This window comes from Acinonyx jubatus, chromosome B3 (assembly GCF_027475565.1).
Source record: "Acinonyx jubatus isolate Ajub_Pintada_27869175 chromosome B3, VMU_Ajub_asm_v1.0, whole genome shotgun sequence".
Classification (NCBI taxonomy): Eukaryota; Metazoa; Chordata; class Mammalia; order Carnivora; family Felidae; genus Acinonyx; species Acinonyx jubatus.
Genome location: NC_069386.1, coordinates 53,130,182 through 53,154,441, shown reverse-complemented (window position 1 = coordinate 53,154,441; position 24,260 = coordinate 53,130,182). Strand labels below are relative to the sequence as shown.

The 24,260-nt window shown below is 38.0% G+C and overlaps 1 protein-coding gene and 1 long non-coding RNA gene across 8 annotated transcripts in view; one reads left to right on the top strand and one right to left on the bottom strand.

Annotated features, from left to right (window-relative positions):
- Window positions 1-13,015, top strand: part of LOC106967272 (uncharacterized) — a 63,507-nt gene extending 50,492 nt beyond the window's left edge. The window contains exon 6 of the long non-coding RNA XR_008299187.1: window positions 11,713-13,015. This is a non-coding gene — a long non-coding RNA (uncharacterized LOC106967272). The remainder of the gene's footprint in view (window positions 1-11,712) is intronic.
- ATP8B4 (ATPase phospholipid transporting 8B4 (putative)) overlaps window positions 11,021-24,260 on the bottom strand; it is a 252,542-nt gene continuing 239,302 nt past the window's right edge. For all 7 annotated transcript variants that reach the window (XM_027067227.2, XM_053224036.1, XM_015063454.3 and 4 more), the window contains 3 exons: window positions 17,728-17,866; window positions 14,728-14,858; window positions 11,021-13,123 (listed from right to left, as the gene is read on the bottom strand). In XM_027067227.2, coding sequence (XP_026923028.2) covers window positions 12,842-13,123; window positions 14,728-14,858; window positions 17,728-17,866 — 552 coding nt within the window. In that variant the 3' untranslated portion in view covers window positions 11,021-12,841. The remainder of the gene's footprint in view (window positions 13,124-14,727; window positions 14,859-17,727; window positions 17,867-24,260) is intronic.

Sequence of the window (24,260 nt, the reverse complement as noted above, 5' to 3'; positions counted from 1 at the left end):
TTTCTCTGTGGGGATGCTGCAGCAGAAAATAAGATACAAGTAAAATAATCAGATTAAGTTGCCAAAATGATAACCGATTGAATCCCAAGGACTCCATAGGCTACACAGCAGAGTTCTAAGAAGGAAATGATGCTCTCTCAGCACTGGGCAAAACCTGTAGGTCCTGGGAAAATGCCACAAAGGTATTTATCCTGTGGGGTACTGGGGGAGTGCATATGCTGGGGGATAGTTGCTGCAATGCTCTCCTTGTTCTAGGCATCACCAGTGCTCTGTGAAGAGGCCCTCTGATATGTTCCCTTGGGAAAGTACCCTCTTGCTCCTGTCCCTCCAGGCTCTCTCCCTTTCCCTCGGCTGTAAAAGAGATCCTATTTCCTATCCCCAAACAACAAGTGAAACTAATATCTTCAAACATCTTAGAACAGTAGTCACCATACACTGTAGTTTTCCACCAGCCATTTCTCAATCTCCCACAATCCAGAAATTACCATATTTTATATTTACAATAATTGGCAATAATTTTTATTTTTAAAATAATATATAAATGGTGCATCTTTGAAATTAATTCAATGAACTATGATATGTGTAAGGCACTGTAGAAAGATTCTAGATTAGAACCTTCCCAAGGGCAAGAAAGAGAAACTTTCTGCTTCTTATGTATCCTATCTACTCTCCTTCCCAAACCCTGTGCTTAGCCCGGTAGTGCCAAGTGTTTTAGCACATTTCATCTGAGATGACAAAATTACTGGAAGTAAGCAAAGTATAAACCTTATGCTGAGAACTGTAAGGAAGAAACAGAGCCATAAAATAAAACCCTGCCAATCAAAAAGATATTTCCAATGATCTTTTCTATTTGATCAATAATAGCAATTTGTATAGGTAAGAAACCATTTACAATACTTAAGGATACTTTACATTAATGTACAGTTAGAAGCTATTTCTGTTGTTTATATTTCTAACAGCTGTAAGATGGGTATTAAATTATTACCTTATTTGTATAAAGAAATACCAAGAAAATATTTTGACCTTCCCTATAGTATCTATAAATTGCTTGGCTTAGAAAAATCCTTCTTCTATCTGCTTCAGACCAAGTAAGTATCTTATAAAGAAAAATAAGAATTGTTTCCATATGTGACTTAGAACATGGTCAGAGTAAGAATGAGGGCCAGCTACCATTAGCAGTGGGGCAGCAAGTTATTAATAGCCTCTGTCCATTCTTATTATCTCTCCTAATCATCTAATTATCATCCCAATTTTTTTTTCAAACATCATTTAATGAAAGTGACAACATCTCAAGAAAATAACAGGAGTTTTATTCAAAACTTTTTCTGAGGGTGTTCTGGAGTCAGAGTGACTGCTCTCCAATCTCTGTGCATCAGCTGTATTTATATATTTATTTATACAGCGTTTGCACACTGAGGAGAAAGAAAATGCACTAGAGGTAGAACTACCAACCATTAAATAAGGTATCCTACTCACTGCTCATATTTACATAGAAGAAAGCAGGGAGTAAAGAAAAAATGGTGACAAGAATGAAATGACTAGATTTCTCAATCATTACTTTATTTCTAAATTAAGTTAGCCATAATTTCTCCATGTATCCTGGTTCAATAAAATATTTTTGTATAAGCCCAGGGCTGCAGTTTATTAAAAATTTAAACTTGCCCTTATAAACCTTACGGGAATCTGAATGGAGATAGCCAGAGATTCTGGCCAACTCATCATTATTATTTCTTGAACTCTGGACATTTACTTACGCAGCTTTAAACTGATTTGCATTCTGCACCAGTTACAGGAATAGATCTGCCAGGAAGTTTTGAAACTCTAGAACAGATAGGCCCCTTTCTTGGTTAAGTCATAGCTCCACATGTACAGATTAGCCCAGTGAGGGCCTCCAAATCTTTTGCAATGAGCATTTGAAACACATGGGTCATTTAGTTCTGGCTTCCAGGCAGTTCGGCGAAATGCTTAGTCTAGAGAATTGCAAAAGTTTATGATTTTTCACTGAGGAATGAAATGTGACGCAGTAAAGCAAACTTCAGACGTTTAACACCAGATGTTAATGTAAAAATTGGAAAATTGTGGCCCCACATGATTTTCTGACCCCTGACCCACAAAAGCCCATCACAGTCTGAAAGCCATCATTATTGCTAGCTTCTTTCACTAATAAACTTCGTATCTAATTTTTAAAATGTGAAATAATAATTTTGAGGGTTTAACTGACGTAATTAGATCACATCAATATCAAGGCATTTTGTGCACACACTAACAGAATAATGCAACTCCTTACCATAAAATTCAGAATTACAACCTTTCTGATTTGTGGTACTTTCTAGAAATTTTAAAAATAGTTTGAAGCATGAATATTTCCCTTGTTTGCACTCTATGCCTATATAAGTTCATGAAATGCATAAGACAAAGGAAGCAATGGAGGAAATCTTGCTTATTTGCATTGAGAGAAAAGAGAACTCCTGAAATATACCTCTCAAAACATGTTGACCTTTGTTTGCTCTTCTTCCCTAAATATGGACACTTGAAAAATTGGATTACTGCTTTAGAAGGAAGCTGGACTATTTGTTTACAAATCCCATGTCTATGAGGAGATCCTGGTGTGAAATGAATAGTTATAGCTAAGAAGCTCTGGATTTGGTGGCCGATCTGAGTGGGTTCTAGATTTTTTATTTTCTGTGGGATATTGGACAAATCACTTAATCTCTCTGTACATCAATATCCTCTTCCTAAAAAGGGTTTAACATGAACATTCTGGAGGATTTCTGGGGAAGACGGTGAAATAGGAGGATCCCAAGCTTACCTTGTCCCATGGATAGGACTAGATTACACCCACACCAATGTAAATAGCCCAGAGAACAACCTAAATGCTAACAGAACAAGATTCTCCACAGATAAATGTAGAGAACACATGGAAGATGGTAGGAAAGGTGGAGATGCAGTTAGGAGTGAAACTGACCCACAGGACTGTCTGTGGGAGGGAAGGACCCAGTGGGCACAGAAAAGGTAAAGAAAAAGACCCTCACATCAGACACCCCAGGCACAGGGAACCCACACAGGGAAGATGAATCCCCATAGCATTTGGCTATGAAAACCAGAGGAACCAAATTTCACCAGTTCTTATCACCAATGGGCTTAACACCCAAACCTTTAAAAATCAGCAGGTTCAGTTCTAGAAGAGCCTGAGGGCAAGAGGAAAATGAGTCCCCAACCTGAAAGAGAGAGCACAACGGCCCTGGGAAACAGGGAATGAGATTTGTTTATGGCACAGGGACTCTTGGGAGACTTCTCCAGGAACAAAGGGGCTGGCAAGCACCATTTACATCCCCTGCCCCCCAGCTTAGACACACAGACACCTGCAGAAACCAAAGCTGCACCCACACCCACTTGCCAGCAGCATGCCCTACCCCATATTAGACTGCAGACATGCTGCCTCCATCCTGCCCTTGTCTCCAGGTCCCCTCCCCCAGCAGACCTTCACAAACCTTCCTAATAAGTGCATGCTCCACCCTGGTGTTCTCCTGTGGACTTTCCCCCTCCAATATGACCTTGAGTAGAGCCAATCCAAAGCAGTCCCACAAGCCTGGCAGTGTGCAAGCAGCCCTGGAAGGGACCAGCACCATTCCAAGGTGGACTCCTGCATCCAGGGAGAGGAGAAGATAAAACACACCCATCCAACTATGGCCCCAGGGTGGGCTAGGGGCAAATATCTTCTTTGACTTCAGGCCTCCCCAATGACAGCTTCTCAGGGGACAACACAGGGTAAGTGCCCTGTAGTTCAGTGCTACTACATATTTGGCAAACACCTGTTTGGCTCAACTCAAGCCAAGGCAGCCCCAGGTTGGCCCAATAACAACACAGGGAACAAACTATGACCACAACAGGCAGATGACTGAACAGAAGGCAAACGTGGCTCAGCCATAATGTTAAGGTACACATAATAGTACATATAGCCAAAACCCTTGGAGTGCCAGTTCTGGTGAAGAGGGGACATTGCACTGCATGGCACTCTTCTTCATAAAGCCACTACTTTCAAGGGCAGGAGATGTAGCTGACTTTCCTAACACATAAGAACAGACATACAAAATGAGGAGACAGAGGACTATGTCCCAAATGAAAGAACAATACAAAATCAGAAGCAAGAGTCTTAAGCAAAATGGAGATAATATACCTAGTAGAGAATTTAAATTAATGATCATAAGGATACTCATGAGACTTGAGAAAAGAGTAGAAGACCTTAGCGAGACATTTAACTAAGAGAAAATATAAAAAGAACCAATGAGAAATAACTCAATAAATGGAATGAAAAATGTACTAGATGGAATGAACAGTGGACTGCAGGAAGCAGGACAGATCACAACCTGGAGGACAGAGTAATTAAAAGCAATCAAGCTGAATAAGAGAGGGGAAAAATAATAATATAAAATAGACTTTGGTAACTCACAACACTATCAAGCATAGTAACATTCACAGTATAGGGATTCTAGGAGAAGAGAGAAAAAAGAAAGAAAATTCATTTGAAGAAAGAACTGTTGAAAATTTCTGAGTCTGAGGAAGAAAATAGAAATATGGATCCAGGAGGTACAGACAACTGCCAACATCAATCCAAGGATGTCTAGACAAGCCACATAGTAATTAAAATGGCAAAAAGAATTTTAAAAGCAGCAAATGAAAACGATTACAAACAAGGGAAACTTCATAAGGCTTTCTGCTAATTTTTCAGTAGAAACTTTGAAGGCTAGAAAGGAGCATAATGATCTCAAAATGCTGAAAGAAAACACCTACAACCAAGAATACTTTATCCAGTAAGGCCATCATAGAGAATGGAAGGAGAGAGAAGGAGTTTCCCCACACAAACAGATTAAAGGAATTCATCACCACTAAACCAGACATACAAAAAATATTAAAGGGGACACTGAGTGGAAAAGAAAAATCATAAATAGGAGTAAGAAAGCAACACAAAAGCAGTAAACTTAATTATATCTACAAAATTGAGTCAAGTGATTTATAAATTAAATGGATGTAAAATATGACATCATATACCTAAAATGTGGGGGTGGGGTGGAGGAGTAAATAATGGATTGAAACTTCAGCAATTATCAACCTAATATCAACTGCTAAAGTATAAGATGCCATGTATAAACCAAATGGTAACCACAAACCAAAAACCAGTAATACACAAAAAATAGAAATCCAGTTATATCACTAAAGAAAACCAACCAGTGTGAGAGAAGACAGTAAGAAAGAAATGAAGAACTACAAAAAAAACCCATAAAACGAGTAAAAAAAATGGCAATAAGTACATACCTATCAATATGTACTTTGAACGTAAAGGGACTAAGTGCTCCAATCAAAAGACATGGGGTGATGGATTAAAGATCCACCTATATGCTGCCTACAAGAGACTCATTTCAGACCTAGACACATGCAGAATGGAAGTGAAAAGAAAGCCAGTATAAAATGCTTATATCAGACAAAATAGACTTTAAAAAACAAAGACTGTGAGAAGAGACAAAGGACACTATATAATCATAAAGGGAACAATCCAACAAAAATTAACAAGTGTAAATATCTATGCACCTAACATGAAAGCACCCAAATACATAAAGCAGCTAATAACAAACATAAAGGAAGTAATCAATAGTAATATCATAATATTAGGGAACTTTAACTCTCCACTTAGGAGGATAGATCATCCAAACAAAATCAACAAGGAAACAGTGGCTTTGAATGACATATTCAAAACACGCCATCCTAAAACAGCAGAATACACAATCTTCTCAAGTACACATGGAACATTCTCCAAAGTAGATCACATATTAGGCCACAAAACAAGTGTCAGCAAACTAAAAAAAAAAAAAGTCACGCCATACATCTTTTCTGACTGCACACTAAGAAACTAGAAATCAACCACGATAAGTCTGGAAAAATATAAATAGAGGCTAAATAACATGCTATTAAACAATGAACAGGCCAATCAAGAAATGAAAGTGGAAATAAAAAAACACATGGAGAAAGATGAAAATGAAAACACAATGGTCCAAAATCTTTGGGATACAGCAAAAGTTGTTCTAACAGCGAAGTTTATAGCAGCAATATAGGCCTACTTCAAGAAGCAAGAAAAACCTCAACCAACCCAACCTTATACTGAAGGGAGCTAGTAAAGGAACAAACAAAACCCAAAACTAGAAGAAGGAAGGAAATAATAAACATTAGAGCAGAAATACATGAAATAGAAACTAAAACAACAAAACAATAGATCAGTGAAATCAGGAGATGGTTCTTTGTAAAGACTGCCAGAATCGATAAACCTTTCACCAGACTCAGAGAAAGAGGGGGAGGGGGCAGAACTTAAATAAACAAAATTGGAAGTGAAAGAGGAGAAATAACAACTGACACCATAGAAATAGTAAGGATCATCAGAGAATATTATGAAAAATTATATGCCAACAAATTAAGCAGCCTACAAGAAATGGATAATTCCTAGAAACATATAACCTCCCAAACCTGAATCAGGAAGAAATAGAAAAATTGAACAGACCAATTACCAGCAATGAAATTAAATCAGTAACCAAAAAACTCCCAAAAAACAAAAGACAGGACCAGACAGCTTCACAAGTGAATTCTACCAAACATTTAAAGAAGCATTAATACCTGTTCTCAAACTATTCCAAAAAGTGGGATAATAAAGCAAGCTCCCAAATTTATTCTATGAGACCAGCATAACCCTGATACCAAAACCAGATAAGGACACTACAAAAAAAAAATAAATAAATAAAAGGGAACTACAGAACAGTATTTCTGATGAACATAGATGCAAAAATCCTCAACAAAATATGAGCAAACCAAATCCAACAATACATTATAAAAATAATTCACCATGATCAAGTGGGATTTATTCCTGGGATGCAAGTGTGGTTCAGTATTCACAAATCAATCAGTGTGATGCATTTATTCAATAAGAGAAAAGATAAACACCACATAATCATTTAATAGATAACAGAAAAAGCATTTGACAAAGTACAACATGCATGCTCTACAAAATAGATTTAGAGAGAACATACCTCAACATAATAAAGGCCATCAATGAAAAATTCACAGCTAACAGCATACTCAATCATGAAAAACTGAGAGCTTTTCCCTTAAGGTCAGGAACAAGGATGTCCACTCTCACCACATTTATTCAACATAGTATTGCAAGTCCTATCTGCAGCAGTCTGACAACAAAAAGAAATAAAAGGCATCCACACTGGTAAGAAGGAAGGAAAACTTTCACTATTTGCAGATAACATGATACTATATACAGAAAACCCTAAAGATTCCACCAAAAAACTATTATAACTGATAAGTTAATTCAGTAAGCTCAGAGGATACAAAATCAATGTACAGAAATCTGTTGTACTGGTATGTACTAAAAATGAAGCAACAGAAAGAGAAATTAAGAAACAGTCCCATTTATAATTGTACCAACAATAATAAAATACCTAGGAATCAACTTAACCAAAGAGGTGAAATACCTGTACTCTGAAAAGTATAAAACACTGATGAAAGAATTTGAAGAAAACCCAAAGAAATGGAAAGACATTACATGCTCATGTATTGAAAGAATATTGTTAAAATGTCCATATGATGCAACGCCATCTACAGATTTTATATAATCCCTATGTAATCCCTTAAAATTTGTATGGAACTACAAAAGGCACTGAATAGACAAAGCAATCTTGATAAAGAAAAACAAAATGGGAGATATCACAATCCCAGATTTCAAAATATAATACAAAGCTATAGTAATCAAAACAGTATGGTCCTGAAACAAAAATAAGACACATTAGTCGATGGAGCAGAATAGATAGCCCAGAAATAAACCCATGAGTATATGGTCAATTAACTGACAAAGGAGGCAAGGTTATGCAATGGGGGAACTACAGTCTCTTCAACAAACAGTGTTGAGAAAATGGGACAGCTACATGCAAAAAATGAGATTGGACCACTTTCTCACACCATACACAAAAACTCAAAATGGATCAAGGGCCTAAATGTGAGCCCTGAAACCATAGAAATTCTAGAAGGATCACAGGCAACAATTTCTCAGACATTACCTGCAGCAATATTTTTTTAGATAGATCAACTGAAGCAAGAGAAACAAAAGCAAAAATAAATTATTGGAACTACATCAAAATAAAAAGCTTCTGAACAATGAAGGAAACAACCAACAAAACTAAAAGCCTACTGAATGGGAGAAGGTATCTGCAAATGGCATGTGGGATAAAAGGTTAGTATCCAAAATATATAAAGAGCTTATACAACTCAACACCCAAAAAACAAATAATCCAATTAAAAAATGGGCAGAAGACACAAACAGGTATTTCTCCAAAGAAGACATACAGATAGCTTACAGATGGCTAACAGAAACATGAAAAGATGCTCAGCATCACTCACCATCAGGGAAATGCAAATCAAAACTACAATGAGATATTTCCTCACACCTGTCAGAGTGGCTAAAATCAAAAATACAAGAAACAAGAAGTGTTGGCAAGGATGTGGAGAAAAAGGAACCCTTATTCAATGTTTGCCGGAAGGCAAACTGGTGCAGCCACTGTGGAAAACAGTACGGAGCTTCTTCAAAAAGTTAAAAATAGAACTACCCTACAACCCAATAATTGCACTATTGGGTATTTACCTGAAAAATATAAAAACACTAAATGAAAGGGATACATGCACCCCTGTGTTTATACCAGCATTATTTACAATAGCCAAATTAAGCAGCCCGAGTGTCCATTATTACATGGATGGATAAAGATGTGTGGTATGTTTGTGTGCGTGCGCGTGCACACACACACACACACACACACACACACACACTGGAATATTACTCAGCCATAAAAAGAATGAAATCTTGTCATTTGCAACAACACAGATGGAGCTAGAGAATAAAATGCTAAGTAAAATAAGTCAGAGAAAGACAAATACCATAATTACACTTGTATGTGGAATAAAGAAACAAAACAAGTAGCAAAGGGGAAAAATGTGAGACAAATTAAGAAATAGACTCTTAACTATAGAGAACAATCTGATGGTTAACAGAAGGGAGGGGGGAGGGGGATGGGTGAAATAGGTAAAGGGGATAAGAGTACACTTATTAGGAGCAATGAATTATATATAGAATTGTTGAATCACTATATTGTACACCTTAAACTAATATAACACTGTTAACTATACTGCAATTAAAATAATAGTAGGGCTAAAAAAACAAAACAAAACAAACCCCAAAGAACCATAAACATCTTGACCACCTCACAGGGTTGTAAAGGCTCAAAGAATCCAATTTGTTTAAATACGGCGACTTGCTACATAGAGTGAAAAGTTTCAGATGATGCATAACTGAAAAGTTCTATATAACTATGAAGGAAATTACTCAAGCTCTGTTGTTTTGCCTTGAATCCTAAGGAAGCAAAGGCCCAAAGAATCCCCTCTAAGCCCAGAGACCAGGTAGAGATGACTTAAAAATGGCCCTCTTCTTACTGGGCTGAGTATTTTACCTTGTATCTGTATACCATTGATATTTAAAGTGGCAGAGAGGGAGAGAGAGTGTGGGTATAAGATCTCAGTGAATTATTAGCAAGAAACTGCAAGTGTTCAACTGACCTAGGTGAAGCATGACTATAGGATTTAGCACCTCTGTGGTAACATGAGAGAAGCCTTGAGACAACAGGGCACCAGGGGTTGTTCTAGAGAAACACAAACCAGTACAGGACCCAAGCTTTGCACTCAAGAGAACATCCAGCTTAATCTATCTCTCCCTCTCTCTTTCAATCTCTTTCTCTCTGTCCAATCAAAAACAACTACAAATACACTGTGGGCAATATTGGCAAGAACAGTTCACAGAATGGGTGAATGAGAAAGGGTCTTTGTGACCAGACTGCCCAGTTTCTCCATTGATGGACTGAGATACTAAGGCCTGGGCAAATCAGGTGGCATACCCTCAAAGAAATCAGCCTTACTGTGAGGAGAAACCAGAGTTCCTGGCCCCCTTGCAAACAAAATTTTCTTGGTCTCACACCAACTATGAAGGAGGTTTTAGTATTTACTTCTCAATTACAATCGATTTTTTCCTTGAGGAATTAAATTTATTTTTCTGAAAGTCCTATCACCTGGAAACTCTTTTCTCCCTTTCTCCCTTCTTCCCTTCATTTCCTTTTTCCTTTCTTGCTCTATGGCTATTGTTTTCTTCAACCCTCTCTCTTTCCTTCTTTCCTTCATAGGTATGTATACCTGTAGGCATAGGAGAGAGACAAAGATAGCAGATCTAAGTCAAGGGAGTACAATTTGCAATGGCCTAAAACAGCTCAAAATTTACGATTGAGAATTTAAAACACAATTTACCAATTTCAGTCCTGAATCTAGAAAAAAGGGTGCCCCCCCCAAGTAATCTGATAACATTTATGCAAAATTAAAATTTCATTATTCCCCAGAGCACCACCATCATCACCCACTCCTCAGGCTCTTTATCTTCAGGTTCAAAATAATCCCTGGCACTAGGAATTGCATGACTTCGCAATGGGTGTGGCAGCTTTTTTGGATCTTGTGGGGCCAAAGGGAGTTGATAATGTGTTTCTCTCACAATCATCCACATTATCTGTTTTAAAACAGCCTTATTTAATTTGAACTGAATTTGCAAACTTGGATGATTCCTAATCTTTCCCACTCCTTACACTTAGGTCCCATCAGTTCATTTGATTCTTGACTCTGATCCTAAGAATGGTATACATTTTCCCTAGCCATGTAAAGGAGAGGGAAACTCAGGAGGAGAAAAAACTCAGTTAACAATGTGACAAAAACTCTCCCTGGTGAGTTCACAATAAAGAAGACACACAACATCAAACACCAATAGCGCCAAACCATTTACTGGAGGTTTTCAAATCTTTCAAAAATGTTACAAAAAGTGAGCAGTGAAACTAATCACAAGTTTGACATCAAAAACTAGTATCTGGGTAAGTCCATGCAGGCATGTCGGGAAAAGGGAATATCTATGAGTATTTGCTATGATCAAAACACTGGATTAGGGTCTTTTACACATTATCTTATTTTATCCTATTCAGGAAAAATTATCCTGGACTAGGAAACTATGAACAACAACAACAAAAAGGTGGGGGGGGGGGTAGATTGTATCATCTCGTGTGCTAGCCCATTATCCATCAAACCCAGCCAAGGGCCATGTGACTCTCTTGGGAAAGACAACTTTGAATAATAATTCAACAGAGACCAGATTAGGGACCTGGTAAAGTTGGAGATGGACTTGTAGAAAATTGGTAAAGCATGATGATGTTTTATTTGTACTTTCTGACAGAGAAATTTACCTCCAGGGCGATAGTGTGCTACACTAACCAGTTTTATATCTTATTTTGCAATCTCATTCCAAGGCTTTTCCTACTGACTAGTTAAATTCCAATTTCACATTCTCTTCAAATTGCTGCTATTCTGATGATGAGTTAAGTGGAAGTCTATTCATATGAAAATTATGTTTTCAATGGTTTAAGAATTTGTGCTTTGATAATCCCCAAACAACCACATGAGGTAGGTAGTATATCCTCATTTGCAGAGGAAGAAAGTGAGTCTCAGAGGAGGCACATTTCCTGCCCAAGGTTATAGAGGTAAGAAGTAACAAAGCTGGAGTCTGAACACAAATATGCCTGAATTCTTTTACAGGAACTACAGTGGTAACTCACATATGGATTCAAAATCTGGACTGGAACATCTCCATATATGTAAAACTAACTTTACATATACGCTTCAATTATAAACACAAGAGCTGAAAATCGAAAGTGACTAACGCTGAATGACCTAAACCTGAGTACTTAAATAGTAATTGAAGAGACTGTTTATTAATTTGTTTGGTTTCAAATCTGAACTTTTTAAAATTGGAAGTGTTGAAAGTATTTGCCTATACACTATTTGGAATATTCTCATTAAAGTGTGAAATTCCAATGCTATGCTGGTTTCATTAATGGCACCGGATGATGCAGGGCAAGTTACTACTGAGGATGGTATAAAAGTCATAGAAGAGTGTCCAGAATACTTACTAGAGAGCCCCTCTTGGACATTTCATGAACATGTCCCTGAGGGTTTGTGAATACATTTGACCAAATTCGCAGTTTTTATCCCACTATAAAGATGCTCCAATCTACTCTGTCTTCAGACCGGTAAAAAAAACCAAACAAACAAAAAAACAAACAAACAAAAAAACAAAAGGAGGAACATCAACATGTTTTTCTATTCTACGGGCATGAAGGTGATGTGTTTGTCCTGGCTGAACACACATGGTATGTAGATATCCAGACTTGAGAGTCACAAACAGCTGTTAATCTGAAAGCACCATAGTACACACTGTACATCTTAAAAATGTATTTTGGGAAAGGCTGATCTCACATATACATGCTTATCTGTCAACAAGCATGATTTTCACAGCTGAGATGTATACCTTTTGATTGCACTCGTTTTATCCACTTGAAGATCCATTCAATGTATATGCAGAGTTACAAATTTTTCTCCATTAATAAGATTCTAAAGTTCAGTTCAGTTGGTATCTAGGTTGGTAAGAAAAACCTCTGTTTGTATTGTGAGGCCTTTGCCCAGCAAATCACAAATTAGACAGTGACCACCTGGCCTGGTTTCCCAGAGAGTGCACCCCTATTTGGTGGGCCCTGGCAGTTGTTTGCCAGAGATTTGAACTGAGGCAATCTGCCCACCTCAGCCCCTGATCGTAAACTCTGGAGCCAGCTGAATTTCAGCTTCGGCTGAAGTGAAAAGTAGCTATGTGGTTTAAATTCATCTTGACTCACAGTTTCACTGTTTTATCCAGGCTAAAGCTGCTCACTGTGTCTGTGGTTTTCTTACATAAATTTTCAATCCAGCTAGTGCTATTATACAGTGTCTTTTCCAGCCCTGGTGTTGGGGGTGGATTTTTAGCTCGCATATTTTTTCCAGATGTGATAAGCTCTCCATAGCCCTCTTGGTGAGCAAAAGCATATCCAGATCTTCTTGAGCTTGACCTGCGAGTCTGAGGCCTTCGGCTACGTGAGGGCTTTGCCTTCTTTTGAGCTTTTTGCCTCCGACGGATCTAGAGAGGAAGGAGACCCAGAGTGAGATGATGCATCCAAATGACAGACTCTAGGCCCTGGGCCACTTTATGAAGAGAAAGCCTTTTCATGAGAAACAACCATAACAAAATAATCACCTTCATTGCAAAAAGAAGTGTTTCACCACAAAACCAAGAAATTTTCCACCCCAAAGACCGTAGTGGGCACTGGTCAAGTTTTACTCCTACCGAGAGACTATTAAGTAAGCAAGAAGTATTAAGACAAATTTCATTACTGTCTCCATCTTACAGGTCCATCTTAAATGAATAGGAACATACTTTTATACAGAAGGATTTTCTAACATGCAGTATCCAAACACAGTCAGAATACTGATCTATAATCCCAGGCTCCAAACACAGGCCTTTCCCCCTTTCTCTTAAAGATTCTCAAGATCCAATAGTCATTAGTAACTGGACTAAGAGAAAATTTAGAAAATGAGAGTCAGAAACTTCCAACTCTTGTGGTAGGTCAGTATATCATGAGATTTTCAGGGTTTTGATTTCTTTTAGTTTTTTTTTTTGTTATTGTTGTTTGTTTGTTTGTTTTGCAGCCTTTAGAAGAGCTCAACATCATTTGGGTAGGTTTCCAACATTTCTTTGATTTCCCTGTAAAGCTGAGGAGAAAAAGATCCAAGGTTTGGTGTAAGCTGCATTGTTCTCTGATTCAACTGATCTCTTGGAGTCTGACTTTCATGTCAGGAGAAAACCATTAAAAGCATAAAATCATGATCTGACTACATACTGGAAGAAATGAACATCATCTTCCTTCCTTCAGCTCATCCATCATTTTCTGGGTTTATATCAGAATGAGCTCATGGAGCCAAAGGGAAAGGACAGACCTAACAGGGGAATATTTGAATCATTTCAGAGAGAATCTTCTCATGCTTTGGCCCCAGAATGTGGAGGGTATCCTTGCCACAGTTCCTCTCAGCATCATTGGCCTGGTCACTCACTCCATAAGTGTTTGCCCCCTCCTCACGATGCAACTACAAAAGTGTGTCTCCCCCTTATTTCTCCTTTTCTGTTTTTTATCTGGTTCCTGACCTAACTTGACATAGTCTTGCTTATACTACTCTTCTCATAAAACAATGAAATATATACTGTTAATCCCTTAGTTTAAGAATTTCCATAATCTGTTCTATTTTCAACTTTGTATTTTCCAATCCAGTCATGTTGCTGTTCCCTTTCTTAATCTGTTCAAAAGGTAACATCTCCCCCATGTTTCTGAATCTACTACCACATTTCTACAAAAATTTAGAATTCCTTCACCTGATACATTACTTGTTTCTCTTTTACTGCATCCTTTACTTGCCCCCATTGTCAATAACTTTCCCTATAGTTTGCCTTTGCCTTAGAACAGTTTTGCACTCATATTTAGTCTAGACATTTATCTTCATTGGCATTCACAAAGCTGGTCCATTCAGATGTGGGCAGTTCCATCTACTGTGATGTGATGCCATAGACCTATGGGTATTTCTGGTGAGAAGTTCATTATCCCTTTCCTAGGTTTCCAATCAGGCAGAGAAGGACATGATTCCAAGAGCCAAGAACGAGCCCTTCAAATGCTCATCAGCGCTGCAACATACCTGGTCACTCAGGGCTGGGCATAAATCCACTTTCAAAAATCTGAATGCCACCACAGGCATAACAGAAGCCACTGTCGTTAAGAGAATAACAAGCCAGATGCACTTCTGGGCCAAAGAATGTCGTGCATTTCCTATTATTAAGGACAAAAATATACACTGTGGTTATAAATAAGACCGAATTATTGAATTAATAGTCTCTGTCTATTGCCATAAGGCCTTTTTTGAAATGGTGAGGTTTGGACTACTAGGGAGGACCACTAGGTGTCTTCTCCAGTATATAGTATGCTCAGAGGTGATGGTAAGGCAAGAGTGGTAGGATCATCACCCTTGGGAACTGCTTCATGGCCTGATCACTTGGAGACAGCCAATCAGAGCCAAGTATTCTCTGATCCAGACTCAGTCCAGCTCACTCAAGAAGTAGAATTCTCTCATCCAGCCTCAAGATCCCTTGACTACAAAGCAGCCATTATTTTTAAAAGGCACATTTGCTCTTAAAGACTCTTGAATAAAACTGTCATAGCAAAACTATACAATATATGTCTGGGATTCAGGTACAATCTCAATAGTCTTGGTGACTGGCTATGCCATAAAAGGAGAGCTTTAGCTGCTACCTTTACAATTCAGGCAGCAACCTCAGAAAACCTGCCTCAAAGGGACTTGCTGATCTCTCTAACATTTACTTGGTTATGAACAATTCAAGGTTCCAAGGAGATCAGGGATGTTCCTGGGTTTGTGAAAGGAGCATTCCTCTCACTAGGAGGCTTCAGATGCAGCCATCCAACATGCTAGTGCAATACTGTGGTGAAACTCATCACCAAGCCTGAAGCCGGTTTCCTTACTTTATACTCACACCTCATATCCTGGGGTGTTTGTTTAAAGAAAGCAATAAGGGTCAGTTAAGCAGACAGACAAATCCTACAGAACCATGTCAACCCTACTTATATGACCAAAATAAACATCTGTCCCTGTTGGTTTTCTAGGGATTTGCCACAATACCTCCAATTAGCCAGGTCCCCTCTCTTCAAAGTTGAAGTGTTAACCCCATTTGAATGTGTTTGGGGTATGAGGGCTTGGCTACTGACTGGTATGTCTGCACTTTCTGGCTTTGGAGGATAGAATTTGCCCACCAAAGAGCAGTCAATTACAGTTGCCTAGGCAGAAACAAACTTGACTCAATAAATTATATGACTCTTTGAGCTCCTTGAAGCTCAATACCCCCAGGCACAGTTGGAAAAACAAGCTTCACTTTAAAACCACACTCCTGCTTGCTGCTGGCTACTAAGGAAAAAAAAATTTTTTTTCTTAAACCCCAATGTTGATCTAACTTTTGAGAAGTCTCATTGGAGCTCAGTAATTAATTCCTGAAATGTCATGTGTTTAGCTGGAGAGAGTGGTCCCCACACAGACTACTTTCTCCAGTTGAGGCATTCCGGTCTCATTATGCGTGCTAAAATGCTCTCTTAGGACTAGAAGTCTTCTCATCAATGCGCTGAACTTTCAGATTTGGCAACCAAAGAAGAAAAAAAAAAAAAAAAGGAAGGATGGAATAAAAAGAAAAAAAAAACTAAAAATAGTTAAATGTCTGTCTTTTGTAACATGCTTATTCTTATTCCTAACCATCATGTTTCTACATGGTTGTAATCTTTTGGTAAACAAAGTATTAATGTTTCATGCTAAGTAAGAGTGGTGCAATTTAAAGATTTCCATAGACATGCAAAGTGAGGCAGAAGATGAAAAAGAAGGTTCTTAAGTGTATGTGCACATTTAATTGGAATTATAATTTCAGGTGCCTTTGCATCAGTGGAAATACATAGCCCTAAGGTTGCTCTTCTTTTGCCTTCTACATAAATAAGTTTTCTCAGAATTGTTTTTCTGGATTCCTTAGACTGAATTCCTCAACTGGTGGATGAAAATCTCAGTCCTGCCTGATAAAGCTCAAGAAGGCTGACACTATGCATCTCTCTTTTCCACAGTTTGCTGGGATGGAACTGAGAAACATCACTGTTACCAACTTATCTTACACATATTAGAGATTTCAAAACTTCTGAGAAAGTATATTAATAGCCTCATTGTGGAATAAAGCTCAGTGGCCCTCTGGGAATCATTTTGAAATGTGGAATACAATGGTGGCTTACACCATTGTAGTATTATAGAACAGGGTGTTAAGGTATTTTTGGAGTTCTTTGGCTACCCATCTGCTGCTCAAATCACTCTGCAGTGTTCCCAACTAATAATCAAGACACAGTTGCTTGAATCATCATCATCACCATCATTATGGTTAGCATTTACTAAAAAAGTACTATGTACCAGGCCACATGGGAACATTTTACATGCAGTATCTCATGTATCCCTCACGTTTCCTATGAACATAGAAACTATTAATATCTCTTGTTTAGAATTTAAAACATCAAGGCATGAAAAGGCATCTGCCCAAGGTCATCCAGCATTCAAGTAGTGGAGCTGACAACTGAACCCTGGATGTCTAACTACAGAGCCCACTCTACGTGCCACTTATAGACGAACATTCAGCTTTTTTTTTAGATGGCTCTAAATTATACCTCATTTCTTTCTTAAATAAATGCAAGTGAGTTCTACAGGTGAATTTTGGCAGTGTAATTGGTGATCATGTGGGATAAAAGGGAGAGCCTAACACTTCTTTCTCTTCTTTGTATTATACATGACCTTTTTACAGACCCTCAGATAACCTTGAAATATGTGTTATGCTTCTTGTTTGCAAAGGGACAGTCTGTTGCATCTAGGCTGTTGGAAACCTATATGCAGCTATTGTAGTGACTCTTCTCAATCTGGCAGGGAGAGCAGAAACTAATCTCTTGGAGCTCTTCTCAAGCCTGAAAACCTTTAGATGCCTGGCTCAATCCATTCCTAGAGAAAAGATTATTGGTCATCCGTCATCCCACCCACCCAACACAGAAAACAAATTACAAAGAAAAATAAATGACAGCATGACACTAGCCCCCACAGATAGTAGGACTCACTTACCAACAAATGGAAACTGGTTTGGGAAGATGCCAAAGATGCCATTACTGTGCATTGTAAATAAAATGGAGAAATAAGTGGCAACGCTCCCCCAGATGAAGACATGATTAATGACAGTCCAGTAACTGGTATCCAAGGCTATCTGTAAATGAAGTCGAATGCAAAGGGGAGGTCTTTGAGGATTACAAGAGTATCATTTTACTGAGTGATGGTTCCCCAGGACTGCTCTGTGAATACACAGTTGCACCTGTCTAGCTACCAGCCAACCACAGGCACTCCTACTTTCTGCATAACATTGGGAACTGACCTGACATTTCTGATAGGCAACTGACTTCAGAACTTATATCTGCAAGCCATTATATCTGTCAAGGGTGAATCAGAATCAGGAGATAAAATGTTAAACTTCTTTTAAGTGTGAAATAAGAAAACAATGATTTCTAATTCAAAGTTACTTTCCAAATTGCTCTTAAAGCGTTTCTGTTGGGAAAAAAAAATTTTGCAGTAGTGAGCAAGTGCAACATTTTATAATCCATACATAGATTTTCACAAGACTGCGGTGCCAGGGTGGCTCAGTTAGTTGAGTGTCCAACTCTTGATTTCGACTCAGATCCTGATCTCATGTTTGTGAGTTCCAGCCCCACATCAGCCTCTGTGCTGACAATATGGAGCCTGCTTGGGATTCTCTCTCTCTCTCTCTCTCTCTCTCTCTCTCTCTCTCTCTCTCCTCTCTCTCTCCTCTCTCTCTCCTCTCTCTCTCTCTCCCTGCCCTTCTCTCTCTTTCTCTTTTTCTGCCTAGTCCCCGCTTGTGCTCTCTCAAAATAAATAAACACTGAAAAATTTTTTTCACATGACTATTTTACATGGGCATAATCTGTTATATATCAATATTCTTAATCATTTTCATAGTCCTTTTTCTTAAATTATTTAAATAATAAGAAAGAAAATCTTTAATTCTCTTTTGACATAATAAAATTCAGAAGCAAGGATTAAGAGAAAAACAAATAGGTTCTGGCAACATTATTTGCATCTCAGAGGCCCCAAGTAGTCCAAGGTTTGCATTTCTAGCACAGTCTGGTGCAAAACAACTAATTTCTCACTTTCCTGAGGGGGCCCTACTTACACAGTAAACAGATCCTTCTCTACATCTGCAAAGGAAGACACACTTCCTCCCCTCACTTGAAGGTTACTGTTTTTTATCTTGCCCCATTAAAAAGATGTTGGCAGCCTTGGATATAAACTGCAGGAGTTTTAAAAGGACAGCTTTTTCTTTCCTTAGGAGGCCTAAGAACAGAGAGCTTTGCCATTCATCCTTAGCAAAGAGATGATGGTTTTCCAGTTCATTTGGCTGCCAACACATTAGGTCAAAATCCTCAACTGTACCTTCCACCCGCTGTCAATTCATCACCATCAAGAGACTAATAGCCTGGCCTGTGTGGGTATGAGTAGAAAAATCACAACCAATTAAAGAGGACTCAACTGAAAAGAAAAAAAAAAAAAAAGACCAGGTGGCTCCTATTCAGGCAGAACTAATGGAAAAGACAGACAAGCACTATAATAATAATAAAAAAAAAATGTAATGAGAACTCTTAAGGGGATGCAATTAGATCACAGGGGAAAAAATGAATTCTGGAAGAAAAAAAGCATTATTCCTGAATTTAAAAATTCAATAGAGAAACCAAATAAGAATAGTCACTGATGAGAACTGAATTAATATTCTGGAAAAAACAAATGGAAATAATATCTCACAACAGAGAGCAAAAACTTGAAGAAATGGAAACCATATGCAAAAAGATATGAGACATGGATGGCAAAATCCATAGATGAGAGACTTATGGGCCCAATACACAAATAATGGCATCTTAGAGAAAAAAGTATGAGAGAGAGAAGTAACAATCAAAGAAATGACAGAAGAAAATTGCTCTGGTATTGTGAACAAACAAGATTTTCAGATTCAGAGGGCACTCTAAATCCTAGGAAGATTAATGAAAAAAGTCACATTCCAGTGGCATTTGTGAAGCCAAAAGACAAGAACAGAGACTTGCAGATAGAGACCAGATTACTTACAAAGGAAAGAGAATCGACCTAATATCTGAAACTGGGTATAGTGGAACAACATTTACAAAGTTCCTAAAGCAAAAGTCTCTGACTCAAGAATCTCATATCCGTCCAATATATTATTTAAATGTAAGGACAAAAAAAGAAAGTTTTTTTTTAATTTTTAATGTTTATTTTTGAGAGAGAGAGACACATACATGAGTGTGAGCAGGGAACGGGCAGAGAGAGAGGGAGACACAGAATCTGAAGCAGGCTCCAGGCTCTGAGCTGTCAGCACAGAGCCAGATGTGGGGCTCGAACTCACGAACCACATTATCATGACCTACCTGAGCCGAAGTCGGACGCTTAACTGACTGAGCCACCCAGGCATCCCCAAAAAAGAAAGCTTTGAGCTCAAAAGTATAACATCTCTGTACGCTTTCTGAAGAAATTACTCAAGGAAACTGCTGCAAATAAAAATTCAATGAGAACAAAGACTTCAAAAGAGTGGAAGACAAAGAGCATAAAAATGGTGATGAGCAATGATTTTTGTACATTTATAGTTGGCTCTATAAAGAAAAAAAATTACAACAGTCAAAACATATGTTAAAGGAGCATTTAGTAACACCATGAAACTGCAACTCTAGGATATTAACAAACACAAGAGTTGGGAAGGGGAGTAGGAGCAGGGAGAGAGAAATAATAATACATTTCCAAAACTGTTTAATTTGGAAGCAGATGAGGGAAGGTGTAGACAGGATAGTGAAACGTTTGGTGAAGGATTTAGTTATTTAATTTTGGTATCTCAGTATGGAAATAGAGACTTAAACGACTACAAAAATAGGGAGAACTCAAGAGTAAGATGGGAATACAAATAGTAACACTTATAAATTATTTATGACAAATAAGATATTTAAAGATCACAATGCATCTGAGCATGAAAAGGAAAAAGTGGAAATAGAAAAGTATTAAAAGTAATCATAAAATAACATGAAAGGAGCAAGATAAAATATAGGGTAGTAACAATAAAAATGAGTAGTTTAACTCCCTTATCAAAGGACAAAAACAACAGAATGAGAGAAGAAAATGTTGAAAAGGAAGGGATGGGCCTACATTACATATCAGGACTAAAAAAAGCAATAGAAGTAAAACTAATATAAAAAATGAAATTTAAACAAGAACATTTTATCATAAAAGATAAAAGCTACAAAGAACAAATAACAATCAAGAGCCATTATATGGCAAATAATATAGCCTCAAATTATATAAGGTTAAATCTCCTTGAAACACAAGAACCTGATAAGAATCATAACCACAAGGGAAAACTTTAATACACTTGTCTCACTATTTGATAAGAATGGTAGTTCTCTGGAAATCTGTGGCTGACCTGGCATCCAGTCCCCAGTGTGATAAGGCCCAAGCTGTTAAGAGGTAGTTATGGAATTTACACTACAATAGTGCAGTCATATGGTTGCGTACTGCTCCCAAAGGTGACAGGCCTAGCTGTGGCTCTCCCTGGTTCCCTTACCCTCTTGAAGAGTCTGGAGCTACCTAACTGCTTTTAATAACTCTTTTTTAGTTAAACTGAAGAAGTGTCTGTTGTCTGCAACTATGATCCTTTTGGAAATTAATATAACAATATTAATGAAATTTAAAATGTACATACTCTCTGATCTATCAATGCAAACAACCAAAGACCATTCTTCATCTGATTAGGTTGTTAGGAGTTCTGACTCCAGAAATTTCATTTCTAGGAATTTATCTGTCAGTACATAAAATGTATATACTAGTATGTGCATTGTAGCATTGCTTTAATAACAGCAACAACAAAAGAAACATCCTGTATGTCTATCAATAGAGGATTGATAATGATTATAGATAATTATATATATTATTATATATGTTATATATATATTGTGAAATTCTATGCAGCTCTGAAAAAGAGTAACGTAGATCTGAATATGTTGGGTTGGAAAGCTGTTCAGAATGTCTTGTTAAGAAAAGCATATTACAGAATAATATGCATAGCTATGCTCCTTTTGTCTTGAATACATATGTGTGTGTCCCAAAGCAAAGAAAAAAATATGGAAGGAGTTAAGCTATGGTAATCATAATAGTAGTTAACGGGGGAATATGGGGAAGAAGGAGAAGGTGGTTCGTTTTATTTTAAACACTTCTATAGTGTTTCAAATGTTAAAAGAAGTATTTTATAATTCAAATAACCAAAAAAAAAAAAAAAAGAAACCCACAAAACACAACAACCCTGATATTTAAAAAAAAAAATGTCTCCTAAAGTGTGGCCGATAGCATCAGCAGGACACATAAGATTTATAACTATAATTCTAGACCATGGATATTTCATGAGGGTTGTTACGCCAATGACAAGTTAAGCTTAGACAGCAAGAAAAGGATATTAATGCTGCTGTCAAAGTGAGCTTATTCACAAAACTCCTGAAACTTATTATTCTATATATCAGAGACAGCAGTTTCTGATTGAAGCCAAAATTGCAGAGGTTTCATGGTTATAAACATTTATGCACCCAGGTCTGAGAATTCTATGGTAAAACAGGCATTTTCAAGGCTTCTGAGAAATAAAAGTGAGTGTATTGCATGAGTGATGGGCATTAAGGAGGGCACTTTTTGGGAGGAGCACTGGGTGTCATATGTAAGAGATGAATCACTGGGATCTATTCCTGAAGTCAAGGCTATACTGTATGTTAATTAACTTGAATTAAAAAAAAAATGAGTGGAAGACTAAAATGACAGTAATTGAGAATCTACCCATTCCTTAAGTTGAAATTTTGATGTTGAAAGAGGATCTGTGTGTTTATCATCTATTGAGTTTCTCTCCCACTTTATTCAAGGGTGATACTGGTGTCCTAGGTATCTCCTCATGGAGGATAGGGTGGACAGTGAGTTCCCTGCAGCTACTATGCCTTTGGGGAGGCCCACAGCTTCCACTTATCCCTATAAAGAAGGGAGGTCCACTTGGATTTGGAGCTGGGGCCCTGAGATCAGAAGATCTGTGTTCAAATCTTGGCCTCCCACTCTCTGTGTGACTTGAACTGTGGCAAGTCTATATATTTTTTATATATAACTTTTTAAAAAGTTTATTTTTGAGAGAGAGCAAGCAGGGGAGGGGCAAAGGGGGGGAGGGGGAGAGAGAGAGAGAGAGAGAGAGAGAGAGAGAGAGAGAGAATCCCAAGCAGGTTTCACATTGTCGGTGCAGAGCCTGATGCGGGGCTCAAACTCACGAACTGCGAGATCATGACCTGAACCGAAATTAAGTCAGACACTTAACCAACTGAGACACCCAGGCACACCAGCAAGTCTATTTTCTTACCTATAGTAATTGTATCCATTTCAGAGACCTGAAAAGAGGATTAGATGAGATAATGGGATTATCTGAGAAATAAATCATTTGCATAATAAATGCTCAATTAATAGGAGTTGTTACTCTGAAAATCAGAAGCCCTGACACAGGCAGGTGGACCAAGTTTGCTTTCAGTAACTCTAGCCTCTCCTCTCTGTTCTTCCAGATATTATCTTTTCACCAAACCCCAATGCTTCTAGCTTTAGGACTGCTTGCTTGCCTTTCTTTTATTTTATTTTCTTTCTCTTCCTTCCTTCCCTCCTTCTTCTCCTCCTCCTATATAGACAACAAAGTATTTGACATCGTCCTTATACTCACTCTAATCTTTGTTCTTATACTTCCTGAAAATTAAAATTTGCATTTTAACCAGTCTTACTGTAGAATAAAAGACTTTGCTCCAGACAACACTGGAGTCAGAGAGGTCTGGTTTCCAATCCTGGATCTAGGACTCACTTTGTGACTTCAGGAAAGTTGCTTAACTTCTCTGAGCTCCATCTGTAAAAGGGGACAATAAATAATACCTCCTGCATAGTGGCACTGAGAGGATTAAGTATAACGCATGATATCACTCCTATCACTGTGTGATGATGACACGGGTTTTGGAAGGCTTCCACCAAGGACAGGCCTGCTTTGGCCATCTGGGGTAAGAAGGGCATGTATGTAACTAAGACAGGAGGGACAGTTGGATACTTCAACCAAATTATTCTCACTTCCTTTACTCAACTTTATTCTTTCTTTCTCTTCTTATCTTTCTGCCCTTATATCCATTCCACAAATACTTATTTTTGTCTGGCACTACAGCAGTAAACAAAGCATGCCAGAAATTGGAAACTGTCATCCATTCTCACTCATACCTACTCTGCTTCCAAACCTCCACCTCCAGCCTGGATATCTCCTACATTCTTCTCTTGTCTGTCCTCAGTCTCCTGGCTGTTTCAGGACCTTCCAGCACTCAGCAGGGGTATGGGTGAGGGCAAGAAGAAATCAGGTACAGGAGAAACCTATGGGATAGGAGTATGCAGATAAGATCTAGAGGACTTCAACTTGTACGTGGCGAAGAGGCACAGCCACCAAGTGGTGAAATCCAGCACCTCATCTTTAGAAGTACAACTCTGGGTGTGTTTCCCAA